This window comes from Lepidochelys kempii, chromosome 6, assembly GCF_965140265.1.
Source record: "Lepidochelys kempii isolate rLepKem1 chromosome 6, rLepKem1.hap2, whole genome shotgun sequence".
In the NCBI taxonomy this organism is placed as follows: domain Eukaryota; kingdom Metazoa; phylum Chordata; order Testudines; family Cheloniidae; genus Lepidochelys; species Lepidochelys kempii.
Genome location: NC_133261.1, coordinates 3,326,009 through 3,339,992, shown reverse-complemented (window position 1 = coordinate 3,339,992; position 13,984 = coordinate 3,326,009). Strand labels below are relative to the sequence as shown.

Here is a 13,984-nt window from a genome sequence, read left to right as displayed (position 1 = left end):
CTTAAAACCACTTAAATCCTACTTTTTATACTTAATAAAATCACTTTTATTTATTTGTAAACTTAGTGTAAGTAATTGTTACCGGGATGTTTGCCGGGGCGTGGGGGGGAACAGCTGTGCATATCTCTCTTGCAGTGATATACAGGGCAAGCATTTATAATTTTATCCTGTATAAGCTTTATACAGAGTAAAACAGATTTATTTGGGGTTTAGATCCCATTGGGAGCTGGTTATCTGTGTACTGGAGACAGGTGTCCTGCTGAGCTGGTTTCAGTCTCGATCTTCAGCTTTGGTGGCGTGACCCGGAGCCTAGGTCTGTGTTGCAGCCGGCTAGTGTGTCTGGCTCAGTAAGACAGGGTTCTGGAGGCCCAGGCTGGAAGGGAAAATTGTCTCACAGGTAATTTCAGCACATGAGGTAACAGTCCCAATGAGGGTCTCTGTGACCAAACCCAGCACGCTATGCACTTGGGTTTTCTGCATTTTATGTGATGTTTCCCTTGTTTTGTCCACTGATCTCAGTTGGGGACTGCAGACCTTTTTGGAATACAAACAAATTATTCATAATAACAATATAATAAAGTACAAACTACCACGGGCTCTCCGCAATTATTTTGTCATGGGCTGAGAATTGAATTCACCTGTTTCCACTCCGCACCACTAAACCAGTACTGAATGAAACAGATTCAAGAATTGGTTAGCAGTTTATTCACTGCTTTGCTCAAGGCGTCCTTCACCTCCATGTTCCTCAGACTGTAGATGAGAGGGTTCAACATGGGGATCACAAGCACGTAAAACACAGAGGCCACTTTGTCTGTATCCATGGAATAGCTGGAGTTGGGACGTAAATACATGAAGAGGAGGGTGCCATAAAACAGGACCACAGTAGTCAAGTGGAAAGAGCAGGTGGAGAAGGCTTTGTGTCGGCCCTCAGCAGAGCGCATCTGCAGGATGGCGGAGATGATATAGACATAGGAGAGGAGGACAGTCACAAAGCTGATCACTTGAATGCAGCAAATTAAAACAAACATCACAATCTCATTGATGCGGGTGTCAGAACAGGAGAGCGCCAACAGTGGGAGGACGTCACAGAAGAAATTATGATGATGTTGGAGCTGCAGAATGACAGCCGAAATGTACAACACGTGTATATCATTGAATCCACAATCCCCACAGCGTACACCCCAACCACCAGCTGTTTACAAAGCTTAGTGGACATAGTGACCGTATAGAGCAGCGGGTTACAGATGGCCACATAATGGTCATATGCCATCACAACCAGCAAGAGGAGCTCAGCATCTGCAAAAAGGATAGAGAGACATTTGCACAGCGCAGGCAGTGTAAGAAATGCTTTTCCTCTCGGCTAAGAAATTCAGCAGCATCTTAGGGGAAATTATCGAGGAAAAGCAGAGATCACAGAAAGACAAATTCCTGAGGAAAAAGTGCATGGGGTTGTGGAGTCGGTGATCTATTGTGATTAACAAGATCATCCCCCAATTCTCCAAAAGGGTGATACCATAAATCAGTAGGAACACCCCAAACAAGGGAACCTGCAGCCGTGGATCATCTTTTAGTCCTGAGAGAATGAACTCAGTCACCTCTGAATGATTGCCCTTTTCCATCTCCTCTCAACAGAGATCAGACAGCTACAGAGATGTAGGCAGGTAGATAGTGAGGAAAACCTGTCCCTTCTCTGCAATGAAGTAAGTGAAGATCAATGGAGATCAGTTTCTAAATGGACATCAGTACCAGCTCAGGGAAGGACTTAGTCCACAGAGCCAGATGTTCACAGCTGGTCATTCCAGATGTTCTATAAAATGCAGACATTGTGCAAATACAATGACACGCAGGTTAATCATGCCCCCCACACAAACACTCCTGTTCACTAGTCCAAACAGAACACATTGACTTGTGACTCTGCTGTGAGAGAATCAGTCTGAAGGGATTATTCGTTATCTAAAGAAGGGGTGAGAGTAAAGGAGTGTCAATCTTTTGACCCTCTTTGGGCAAGGGAAGTTGTGTGGCTTGGCACGTCCGTTTGGCGTAAAGTTGCTTACTGTGCTATTTAAGCTTTCTGGCATTTACTTGAGCCTGTATGAAAACCCAGCGACATCATGGGAAACCCTGGGTTCAGTGACTTTGTAATTGCCTATTTTTTTCCAACTCATGAGGTCACTCCTTTAGCTGAAGGGGTAGGAGGTGGGGCTGAGGCTTTTGGTGCTGGAGGTCTGGAATTCAATAGCTGCTGATCCCTTCTCATTTGAATTCACGGAAAATCTATCTTTGTATTCAATAAACTTTGTTTTATTGTTTTATCTAATCCAGTGTGTTTAAATAGAAATGTCTGAGAATTGCCTGCATATTCGTGCTGATAATGAAATAATGGACAATGTAGCTTGTATTGTCCAGGAGAGGACTGGGCAGCAAAGGACGTACATTTCAGGAGGGAAATGAAAGATTGGGGAATATGCTGGGGTCACCCTGCAGTATAACCGAAGGTGGTGAGAGCCTGAATGTAACCCAATTATTCCTGACCAGCCTCCAGTTACACACACATGCCTCGGGTGCGATTTCCATGCTTGAGGGTTGTCTGTGAGTGGCCCACGTGGAAGCCACTTTAGCAAGGCATTGCAAGGCTGCAGGCAGGTGCCACACAGCCGCTGATTAGTCTGGGTTGGACCCTGGTATGTCACAGCCACCAACCTCGAAAATATCCCAATAACACGAAAGGTGTGGTGCAGACTGACAGTAGTGTTCAATTGACATGAAAGGGTGAGGTCACCACAGGGATGGGGCAATGCACTGATCCACTTGTGCAGATGCACAAGGACATTGTGGTCATCACCTCCCACCAAGGAGATCCAAGGCAGGCCCAGTGATGACCCTTCCCTTCTTCACTGTGGTAGCAGAAATTATCCCTCATGAGTGTGCGGTCTTGCCTGGTATTATCAGTGCACCAGGGCATGTTGGTGCCCGCTTCTCTGAAGTGGTGCCAACCTGTGATCCAAGTCAGCTCTATTCTTTAGTACAATCTGTGGGTGAGGGGTTACAAAGAATGTACACAATGTCCTGCTTCCCTGAACACCAGTAGAAACAACCAACAACCAGCAAACTCTGTATTCAGAAACTCCAAAATCTGTCGCCCCAGGTCTGTGCCCAGGAAACAGTGTGCCCGTACTTCCTCTAAGAGTCATGCTCATAACTCCTCCTCCTGGCTTTCTCCCTCCTGTGACCCAGAGCTGCCTGAGACAGTCCTCACTGAAAATGCTATGGTCAGGGCAGGCTGCAAAAAGGAGACTATTCCCCAAACTGGTGGTTAACACTGAAGATCTCTGCAGCATCTCTGCAGATGCTACTACAAAATATCTCTGAGCAAGCCAGCTCCCTCCTGATCCTTTTGTTAATTATATTTATTTCCTACAAATTATAGTCCGTGAAACAGAGTGTGATGTTGCACCCCATAATGCTTTTAAAAATATTGTTATGAGTGTAAATATGACATAACTGGGATATGTTTTATGCCAGACAGACCATGTAACATATCTCTGAAAAGGTTATGATCAACTGGATATATTCATCCTATTTGCATGCATGTAATATTTTTGTATTCAAAGTTATTAATATTGGCCTGTTTGCCTGGCTCAAACAAGTTAAGGTACTGAACTCCCAAGCTGGCGGAGAAAACAGGCTTAGAGGTAGTCTAGGCACATCCGGAGGCAGTCCCAAAGGGGTTTCTGTGACACAACCCGTCACACAGAGTTTAAGAATAAAATTGCAAAACAATGTGGGAGTAGGTGAAGGAGAGGACAAGACTGGATACACTTCAACTGCAGCAAGGGAGGTTTAGGTTGGACAATAGGAAAAAGACCCCAACAGTGAGGGTGGTTAAGCGCTGGAATAACTTGCCCAGGAAGGTTGTGGAATCTCCACCACTGGAGATTTTTTAAGAGCAGGTTAGATAAACACCAGTCAGGGAGATAGGACGAGATTTCCCAACTGTTCTTTTTGATCAGCAGCTTCTCTGAGGCCTGGTTTATGCTTAAAAATTAGATCAACAGAGCTCTGTAGCACAGGGCGGGGAATCTTTTCACAGCCTGTGTGAGTCAGTTAGCTTGTACAGACCCTCAGTGTAATTCTTTCATCGACCAAGCTACTGCCTCTCGGAGAAGTGGATTAACTACAATGATGGAAAAACCCTTCCATCAACGTGGAAAGCATCTACACTGTGGTGCTGCTGCACATCACAGCTGAGTCAATGCAATGGCCTTAGTACAGACATAACCCTGAATTGATGGGTGAGTTTTCCCCCTTCCTATTAAAGTGATTTTCTCCTCTTTTCCATCATGCTTGTGCCTCCCTTCATAAAGCTTTTTCCTTCTTTTGATAGGTAAATATGTTCAGAAAAGTTAAAATTTCTCCTCTAAGGATCATTCTTTACTTCCCTTCCCGTGAATGGCTCACTGTCATTTCAATTAAAGGCTGAAATGTTCTGAAACTGACTTGTTTGCCCATGACTTGGTGGTATCTCTTTCTTTTTCCTCCCTTCACTTACAATGAGTTGAAAGGACAGAAGCAGTACCTGATCAGAAACATATAATCAGAGATAGAGTCGAATCTTTCCCTGTTTGCTAACCACACCAATGTTACTCTTTATACCTCTGGAACTGCTTCCTTGGCAGGAGAGATTAAATTTCGCTTTGATGACTTTGAGATTTGCTCCTTGGCTCTTATCACATTTGGTTATACTGCAGAGTGACCCCAACATGTTCCCCAGTCTTTGATTTCCCTCCTGAAATGTACGTCCTGTGCTGCTCAGTTCTCTCCTGGACAATACAAGCAACATTGTCCATTATTTCTTTATCAGCACAAATCATAGAATCATAGAATATCAGGGTTGGAAGGGACCCCAGAAGGTCATCTAGTCCAACCCCCTGCTCGAAGCAGGACCAATTCCCAGTTAAATCATCCCAGCCAGGGCTTTGTCAAGCCTGACCTTAAAAACCTCTAAGGAAGGAGATTCTACCACCTCCCTAGGTAACGCATTCCAGTGTTTCACCACCCTTTTAGTGAAAAAGTTTTTCCTAATATCCAATCTAAACCTCCCCCACTGCAACTTGAGACCATTACTCCTCGTTCTGTCATCTGCTACCATTGAGAACAGTCTAGAGCCATCCTCTTTGGAACCCCCTTTCAGGTAGTTGAAAGCAGCTATCAAATCCCCCCTCATTCTTCTCTTCTGCAGGCTAAACAATCCCAGCTCCCTCAGCCTCTCCTCATAACTCATGTGTTCCAGTCCCCTAATCATTTTTGTTGCCCTTCGCTGGACTCTCTCCAATTTATCCACATCCTTCTTGAAGTGTGGGGCCCAAAACTGGACACAGTACTCCAGATGAGGCCCCACCAATGTCGAATAGAGGGGAATGATCACGTCCCTCGATCTGCTCGCTATGCCCCTACTTATACATCCCAAAATGCCATTGGCCTTCTTGGCAACAAGGGCACTCTGCTGACTCATATCCAGCTTCTCGTCCACTGTCACCCCTAGGTCCTTTTCCACAGAACTGCTGCCTAGCCACTCGGTCCCTAGTCTGTAGCTGTGCATTGGGTTCTTCCGTCCTAAGTGCAGGACCCTGCACTTATCCTTATTGAACCTCATCAGATTTCTTTTGGCCCAATCCTCCAATTTGTCTAGGTCCTTCTGTATCCTATCCCTCCCCTCCAGCGTATCTACCACTCCTCCCAGTTTAGTATCATCCGCAAATTTGCTGAGAGTGCAATCCACACCATCCTCCTCCTCCCAGTTTAGTATCATCCGCAAATTTGCTGAGAGTGCAATCCACACCATCCTCCAGATCATTTATGAAGATATTGAACAAAACCAGCCCCAGGACCGACCCTTGGGGCACTCCACTTGATACCGGCTGCCAACTAGACATGGAGCCATTGATCACTACCCGTTGAGCCCGACAATCTAGCCAGCTTTCTACCCACCTTATAGTGCATTCATCCAGCCCATACTTCCTTAAGTTGCTGACAAGAATACTGTGGGAGACCGTGTCAAAAGCTTTGCTAAAGTCAAGAAACAATACATCCACTGCTTTCCCTTCATCCACAGAACCAGTAATCTCATCATAAAAGACGATTAGATTAGTCAGGCATGACCTTCCCTTGGTGAATCCATGCTGGCTGTTCCTGATCACTTTCCTCTCATGCAAGTGCTTCAGGATTGATTCATTGAGGACCTGCTCCATGATTTTTCCAGGGACTGAAGAGAGGCTGACTGGCCTGTAGTTCCCAGGATCTTCCTTCTTCCCTTTTTTAAAGATTGGCACTACATTAGCCTTTTTCCAGTCATCCGGGACTTCCCCCGTTCGCCACGAGTTTTCAAAGATAATGGCCAATGGCTCTGCAATCACAGCCGCCAATTCCTTCAGCACTCTCGGATGCAACTCGTCCGGCCCCATGGACTTGTGCACGTCCAGCTTTTCTAAATAGTCCCTAACCACCTCTATCTCCACAGAGGGCTGGCCATCTCTTCCCCATTTTGTGATGCCCAGCGCAGCAGTCTGGGAGCTGACCTTGTTAGTGAAAACAGAGGCAAAAAAAGCATTGAGTACATTAGCTTTTTCCACATCCTCTGTCACTAGGTTGCCTCCCTCATTCAGTAAGGGGCCCACACATTCCTTGGCTTTCTTCTTGTTGCCAACATACCTGAAGAAACCCTTCTTGTTGCTCTTGACATCTCTGGCTAGCTGCAGCTCCAGGTGCGATTTGGCCCTCCTGATATCATTCCTACATGCCCGAGCAATATTTTTATACTCTTCCCTGGTCATATGTCCAACCTTCCACTTCTTGTAAGCTTCTTTTTTATGTTTAAGATCCGCTAGGATTTCACCATTAAGCCAAGCTGGTCGCCTGCCATATTTACTATTCTTTCGACTCATCGGGATGGTTTGTCCCTGTAACCTCAACAGGGATTCCTTGAAATACAGCCAGCTCTCCTGGACTCCTTTCCCCTTCAAGTTAGTCCCCCAGGGGATCCTGGCCATCCGTTCCCTGAGGGAGTCGAAGTCTGCTTTCCTGAATTCCAGGGTCCGTATCCTGCTGCTTACCTTTCTTCGCTGCGTCAGGATCCTGAACTCAACCAACTCATGGTCACTGCCTCCCAGATTCCCATCCACTTTTGCTTTCCCCACTAATTCTACCCGGTTTGTGAGCAGCAGGTCAAGAAAAGCGCCACCCCTAGTTGGCTCCTCTAGCACTTGCGCCAGGAAATTGTCCCCTACGCTTTCCAAAAACTTCCTGGATTGTCTATGCGCCGCTGTATTGCTCTCCCAGCAGATATCAGGAAAATTAAAGTCACCCATGAGAATCAGGGCATGCGATCTAGTAGCTTCCGCGAGCTGCCGGAAGAAAGCCTCATCTACCTCATCCCCCTGGTCCGGTGGTCTATAGCAGACTCCCACCACTACATCACTCTTGTTGCACACACTTCTAAACTTAATCCAGAGACACTCAGGTTTTTCTGCAGTTTCGTACCGGAGCTCTGAGCAGTCATACTGCTCCCTTACATACAGTGCTACTCCCCCACCTTTTCTGCCCTGCCTGTCCTTCCTGAACAGTTTATAACCATCCATGACAGTACTCCAGTCATGTGAGTTATCCCACCAAGTTTCTGTTATTCCGATCACGGCATAGTTCCTTGACATCACCAGGACCTCCAGTTCTCCCTGCTTGTTTCCAAGGCTTTGTGCATTTGTATATAAGCACTTGAGATAACCTGTTGATCGCCCCTCATTCCCAGTATGAGGCAGGAGCCCTCTCCTCACAGACATTCCTGCCTGTGCTTCCTCCCGGTATCCCGCTTTCCCACTTACCTCAGGGCTTTGGTCTCCTTCCCCCAGTGAACCTAGTTTAAAGCCCTCCTCACTAGGTTAGCCAGCCTGCTCGCAAAGATGCTCTTCCCTCTCTTCGTAAGATGGAGCCCGTCTCTGCCCAGCACTCCTCCTTCATGGAACACCATCCCATGGTCAAAGAAACCAAAGCCTTCTCTCCGACACCACCTGCGTAGCCATTCGTTGACTTCCACAATTCGAAGGTCCCTACCTAGGCCTTTTCCTTCCACGGGGAGGATGGACGAGAACACCACTTGCGCCTCCAACTCCTTTATGCAGACAATATATGCAGACAATTCTCAGACATTTCTATTTAAACACACTGGATTAGATAAAACAATAAAACAAAGTTTATTGAATACAAAGAGATTTTCCATGAGTGCAAATGAGAAGGCATAGAAGTCAGACTTGGTTACAAGAAAAATAAAACTAGAATGCAACTTTTGCCTCAGTAAATAAACGATGTGTAATTCAAAGGAAAAGTTTCCTCTTCAGACGTAGTAAATCAATGGGCAGAGAGAAAGAGAGAGAGAGAGAGAGAGCGGTGCCCTGGGATGTCTGCCCCTTCTTTTTCTTGTATTATCCCTACTTTGAGAAACATTTCCACCTGTTTACTGGAAGAGAACAAAATCTATCTATGGGATGTTCCCTTCTGCTTTTTCCTCATCTTTTGGGGATACCTTTGTTTCCCTTCCTGCTTAATGACTCTGATTACTTTTTAGATACAAAATTAAGGGGAGCAAACATTTCTTTGTTGAAGAGAGACCAGTTTGACAGCCTCAGTTTGGAACATGTATGAATAACATGATACACTGTAATCTTATAACTTCTCATACATTATCAAAAAATGTTTTAATATTTGTGATGGGATCATGATTATTTCTAGTTGACTCATAGATTTATTTAGCATCTAAAACTGAGCTTGGTGTGCAAATAATATGCAGAAAATATGCAGGCAAAAGGGATAGTTTTGTGAACTGCAGAGGTCCGTAGCATGCTGTGGTCTCCTCCTTAGCGCCTGAGCTCCTCTGGTCATCATGTGGTCTCCAGCAAGCAAAGTGCGTGAACCGATCTTTTCTACTTTAGGGAATAACCTATTAAAATATTAAGTTTTTAGCTAAAAAATTTCAGTCACCACAAAAAAAAAAAAAAAAAAGAACCCTTTGTGGATTAGGTCTACACAGTACCCAAATTACAATGAATACACCAGGGTGAAATATACCCTAACCTCATACTCTGTAATTCTGGTAAAATTTGCATCATTTAATAACACAGTAAGAAAGAGTAGGTCAAATTAATCCCCAGGGCACCAATTACACCAAGCTGGCTTTGGTTCACTGAATGCATTAATTAGGTGTTGTGGCTCTCTGAACTCAGGTACTCTCAGTTGCTTCTCGAATCATGGGCCATAGATCGCACATCTCAGTATAAAATTTCCTGCATGCTCCCAGACTGGCAGTTTCTATTGATGGGGAAATGCCACCACATCTCTCTGTCTCTTCTCAGCAGGTACGTGCTATTGTCCTGAATTACAGTCAGACACACACAGAGACACCATGGGGATCAGCAGCTATTCAATTCCAGACCTCAAGCACTAAAAGCCTCAGCCCCAACTCCTACCCCTTCAGCTAAAGGAGCGACCTCATGGGTTGGAAAAAAATAGGCAATTATAAAATCACTGAAGCCAGGGCTTCCCATGGTGTTGCTGGGTTTTCATACAGGCTCAAGTAAATGCCAACAAGCTTAATTAGCACAGTAAGCAACTTTAACGCAAATGGACGTGCCAAGCCACACAGCTCCCCTTGCCCAAAGAGGATCAAAAGATTGACACTCCTTTACTCTCACCCCTTCTTTAGATAACGAATAATCCCTTCAGACTGATTCTCTCACAGCAGAGTCACAAGTCACTGTTTTCTGTTTGGATTAGTGAACAGGAGTGTTTGTGTGGGGGGCATGATTAACTTGCATGTCATTGTATTTGCACAGTGTCTGCATTTTATGGAACATCTGGAATGACCAGCTGTGAACATCTGGCTCTGTGGACGAAGCCCTTCCCTGAGCTGGTACTGATGTCTGTTAAGAAACTGATCTCTATTTATCTTCACTTACTTCTTTGCAGAGAAGGGACAGATTTTCCTCACTATCTACCTGCCCACATCTTTGTAGCTGTCTGATCTCTGTTGAGAGGAGATGGAAGAGGGAAATCACTCAGAGGCGACTGAGTTCATTCTCTCAGGACTGACAGATCATCCGGAGCTGCAGGTTCCCCTGTTTTTGGTGTTCCTACTGATTTATGGTATTACCCTGGTAGGAAATGGGGGGATGATCTTGTTAATCACAGTTGATCCCCGACTCCACACCCCCATGTACTTTTTCCTCAGGAATTTGTCCTTCTGTGACCTCTGCTTTTCCTCGATAATTTCCCCTAAGATGCTGCTGAATTTCTTAGCCGAGAGGAAAAGCATTTCTTACACGGCCTGCGCTGTGCAAATGTATCTCTCCATCGCTTTTGCAGACGTTGAGTGCCTCTTGCTGGCTGTGATGGCGTATGACCGTTATGTGGCCATCTGTAACCCGCTGCTCTATACGGTCACCTTGTCCAAGCAGCTTTGTAAAAAGCTGGTGGTTGGTGTGTACACTGTGGGGTTGGTGGATTCAGTGTTAAACACGTGTTGTACATTTCGGCTGTCATTCTGCAGCTCCAACATCATCAATCATTTCTTCTGTGACGTCCCCGCGCTGCTGGCTCTCTCCTGTTCTGACACCCACATCAATGAGATTGTGATGTTTGCTCTGACGAGCTGCATTACAGGGAGCAGCTTTGTGACTGTCCTCCTCTCCTATGTCTATATCACCTCCACCATCCTGCAGATCCGCTCTGCCGAGGGCCGACACAAAGCCTTCTCCACCTGCTCTTTCCACTTGACTACTGTGGTTCTGTTTTATGGCAGCAGCCTCTTCATGTATTTACGTCCCAACTCCAGCTATTCCATGGATACGGACAAAGTGGCCTCAGTGTTTTACACGCTGGTGATCCCCATGTTGAACCCCCTCATCTACAGCCTGAGGAACACGGAGGTGAAGGACTCCCTGAGGAAAGCAATGAATAAACTGCTAACCAGTTCTTGAATCTGTTTCATTCAGGACTGGTTTAGTGGTGGGGAGTGGAAACAGGTGAATTCAATTCTCAGCACATGACAAAATAATTTCAGAGAGCCTGTGGTAGTTTTGTTTATTATTATATTGTTATTATTATTAATTTGTTTGTATTCCAACAAGGTCTGCAGTCCCCAACTGAGATCAGTGGACAAAACAAGGGAAGCATCACTGGAAATGCAGGAAAGCCAAGTGCATAGTGTGCTGGGTTTGGTCACAGAGACCGTCATTGGGACTGTCACCTCATGTGCTGAAATTACCTCTGAGCCCATTTTCCCTTCCAGCCTGGGCCTCCAGAACTCTGTCTTGTTGAGCTAGACACACTAGCCAGCTGCAACACAGACCTAGGCTCTGGGTGATGCCCCCAAAGCTGCAGATCTAGGCTGAAACCAGCTCAGCAGGACATCTATCTCCAGTACACAGATACCCAGCTCCCAATGGGATCTAAACCCCAAATAAATCCGTTTTACTCTGTATAAAGCTTATACAGAATAAAATAAAAATGCTTGCCCTCTATATCACTGCAAGAGAGATATGCACAGCTATTCCCCCCCACCCCCGATCAAACACCCTGGTAACAATTACTTACACTAAGTTTACAAATAAACAAAAGTGATTTTATTAAGTATAAAAAGTAGGATTTAAATGGTTTTAAGTAATAACAGACAGAACAAAGCAAAATAAAACAAAACACTAAGCTTAATACACTCAGAAATCAGTTACAAATGTTCCAGTTTTTTCAGGATAGAGGACTGTTACCTGCATGCAGTGAAAGGTTTGAATAAGCCAGATGAACACCATTTCCTCCCTGTCATCCTTCTTTATTCATTTTTTCCAATCCACCACAAATGGTATATATCACCACACATTTATTTATTGCCATAACTCGTTTCATTTTCTTCTTTCAGTCCTTCCGGGAGCAACAATAATAGTTTATAATAAAGTTACAGGTAAATAAACACTCGTCTTTCTCATGTTCTGTCCCATTTTCTAGAAGAATGAAAAAGCTGTGGAAAGAGGTGCAGTCAGTTAAAATGGATCTCAGCATCTGCTCTGCTGCTGAGATAACATCCTTGGCTTTCCCTGTGGTGCTGTTTCCGTACATTGCATGTTGGTTCCATTCGCTGAACAGGGTGTGGGAAAAAAAGATCTGTGATGTAAAGCTGAAAACAATCATATCCCATTTCAAGACCCATCATCTTTTTGGTCTCATGGATCTTGACCTCCTCCCTGGATTAGAACTGGTGAGGCAAAGGGGAAAGTCACCTTGTCTCAGCCTCAAAACCTTCAGTCATTTACTTTCCCCAAAAATGTCTTTCTTAAAATCCTTACTCTTTATCCACCACCCACATTGCTCAGCAATTAGCTCACTGCTTCAATTCTGCAGAGTAGACCACCACACGTCAGAGAGAAGAGAGAGACTTTTTTTTAACTTGATATCACTGTAAAGGTGGTACTGACCTGTGGGGCAATGCAAGTGATTTGTCCACTTTGTGACGGAGCAGAAGAATGAACCCAGGTCTGCTGAGTCCGAGTCCAGCAGATCATCTACCCTCCATGGATCAGGGAGAGATGGATGAATGATTCCTTTCCTACCCAAAAGGATCTGCTATCCTGTGACCCTAAATCTTTAAATAAAGCCACATTGGGTGAAATGTAATACCCCAAACCAAAACTCATGCATGTCCCATTATAAGAAAATAAGAACATTAAGAATGACCACACTGAGTCAGAGCAAAGGTCCACCCAGCCCAGTATCCTGTCTACCAACAGTGCCCAATGCCAGGTGCCCCAGAGAGAGTCAACCTAAGAGGTAATGATCAAGTGATCACTCTTCTGCCATCCATCTCCACCCTCTAACAAACAGAGGCTAGGGACACCATTCCTTACCCATCCTAGCTAATAGCCATTAATGGACTTAACCTCCATGAATTTATCCGGTTCTCTTTTAAACCCTGTTATAGTTGTAGCCTTCACAACCTCCTCAGGCAAGGAGTTCCACAGATTGCCTGTGAGCTGTGTGAAGAAGAACTTCCTTTTATTTGTTTTAAACCTGCTGCCCATTAATTTCATTTGGTGGCCCCTAGTTCTTGTGTTATGTTGGCTTGTCTAGATTGAAATGCTACCGTGGCACCTCTGTAGCGCCTTTGTGTAGAGGCTATCGGTGCTGATGGGAGGTGTTCTCTTGTCGGCAGAGGTAATCCGCCTCCTTGAGAGGTGCTAGCTAGTGCTGCCTACTTGGGGACTGAGGTTGGCTTAACTACGTCGCTTGGGGTGTGATGTTTCCACACCCCTGAGTCACAAAGCCTGGTCGATCTAAGTTTCGATCATAACCCAGCCCCTAATGGAGATGCAGGTATAATGGCAAAAAAAAAGTGTTTTTGCTGATTTAGTTATTTCTTTTGGGGAACGGATATAAGTTATAGAGGCAAAAATGCTCTTTTGCTCGCATAAACTGAGGCTACGCTCGACAGGTTTGCCCGTGTAGCTATACCAGTATAGACAAACAGGCAAACCTTTCTAGGGTAGACTAGGCCAAACAAATAGCTTTTTCCATTATTGGTCATTTATGCCTCATCACTCCAGCCTTTGAAACTCTCTGTGTGAAGAGGTTCTGAAAGAGAAATATTCCATTAACCTGGAAACACCAAGATTCCAGCAAATAAAAAGTTCTCTGGGAGCGTTTTGCACAGGGAAAACTTGGAGTGAATGTAACATACGAGCTAAATGCGCCCTGCCCCCATCTAGTGGCTGGTCCGTAGAGAAGATAAAAATCTATTACGGAGACCAGCAAATGGAGTAACTATGTGCTCAAGGGCCTATGCTTTGGCGCTGAAGGTCTTGGGCTGTATAAGCAATTATGACACATAGTTTTGGTGCAGGGTGTGTTTTCTAGGCCTTGGGATTTGTGCACAGCTAGGTTTCTAGGGGAGTAG

General features: G+C 45.1%; 1 protein-coding gene across 1 annotated transcript; it reads left to right on the top strand.

Moving 5' to 3' along the window:
• Positions 1-1,581: 1,581 nt before the first annotated feature.
• Positions 1,582-11,021, top strand: LOC140913736 (olfactory receptor 5AR1-like). Its single transcript, XM_073350537.1, has 2 exons — positions 1,582-1,590; positions 10,083-11,021. The coding sequence occupies exons 1-2, from the start codon at positions 1,582-1,584 to the stop codon at positions 11,019-11,021; spliced, it is 948 nt and encodes a 315-aa protein (XP_073206638.1).
• Positions 11,022-13,984: the final 2,963 nt, after the last annotated feature.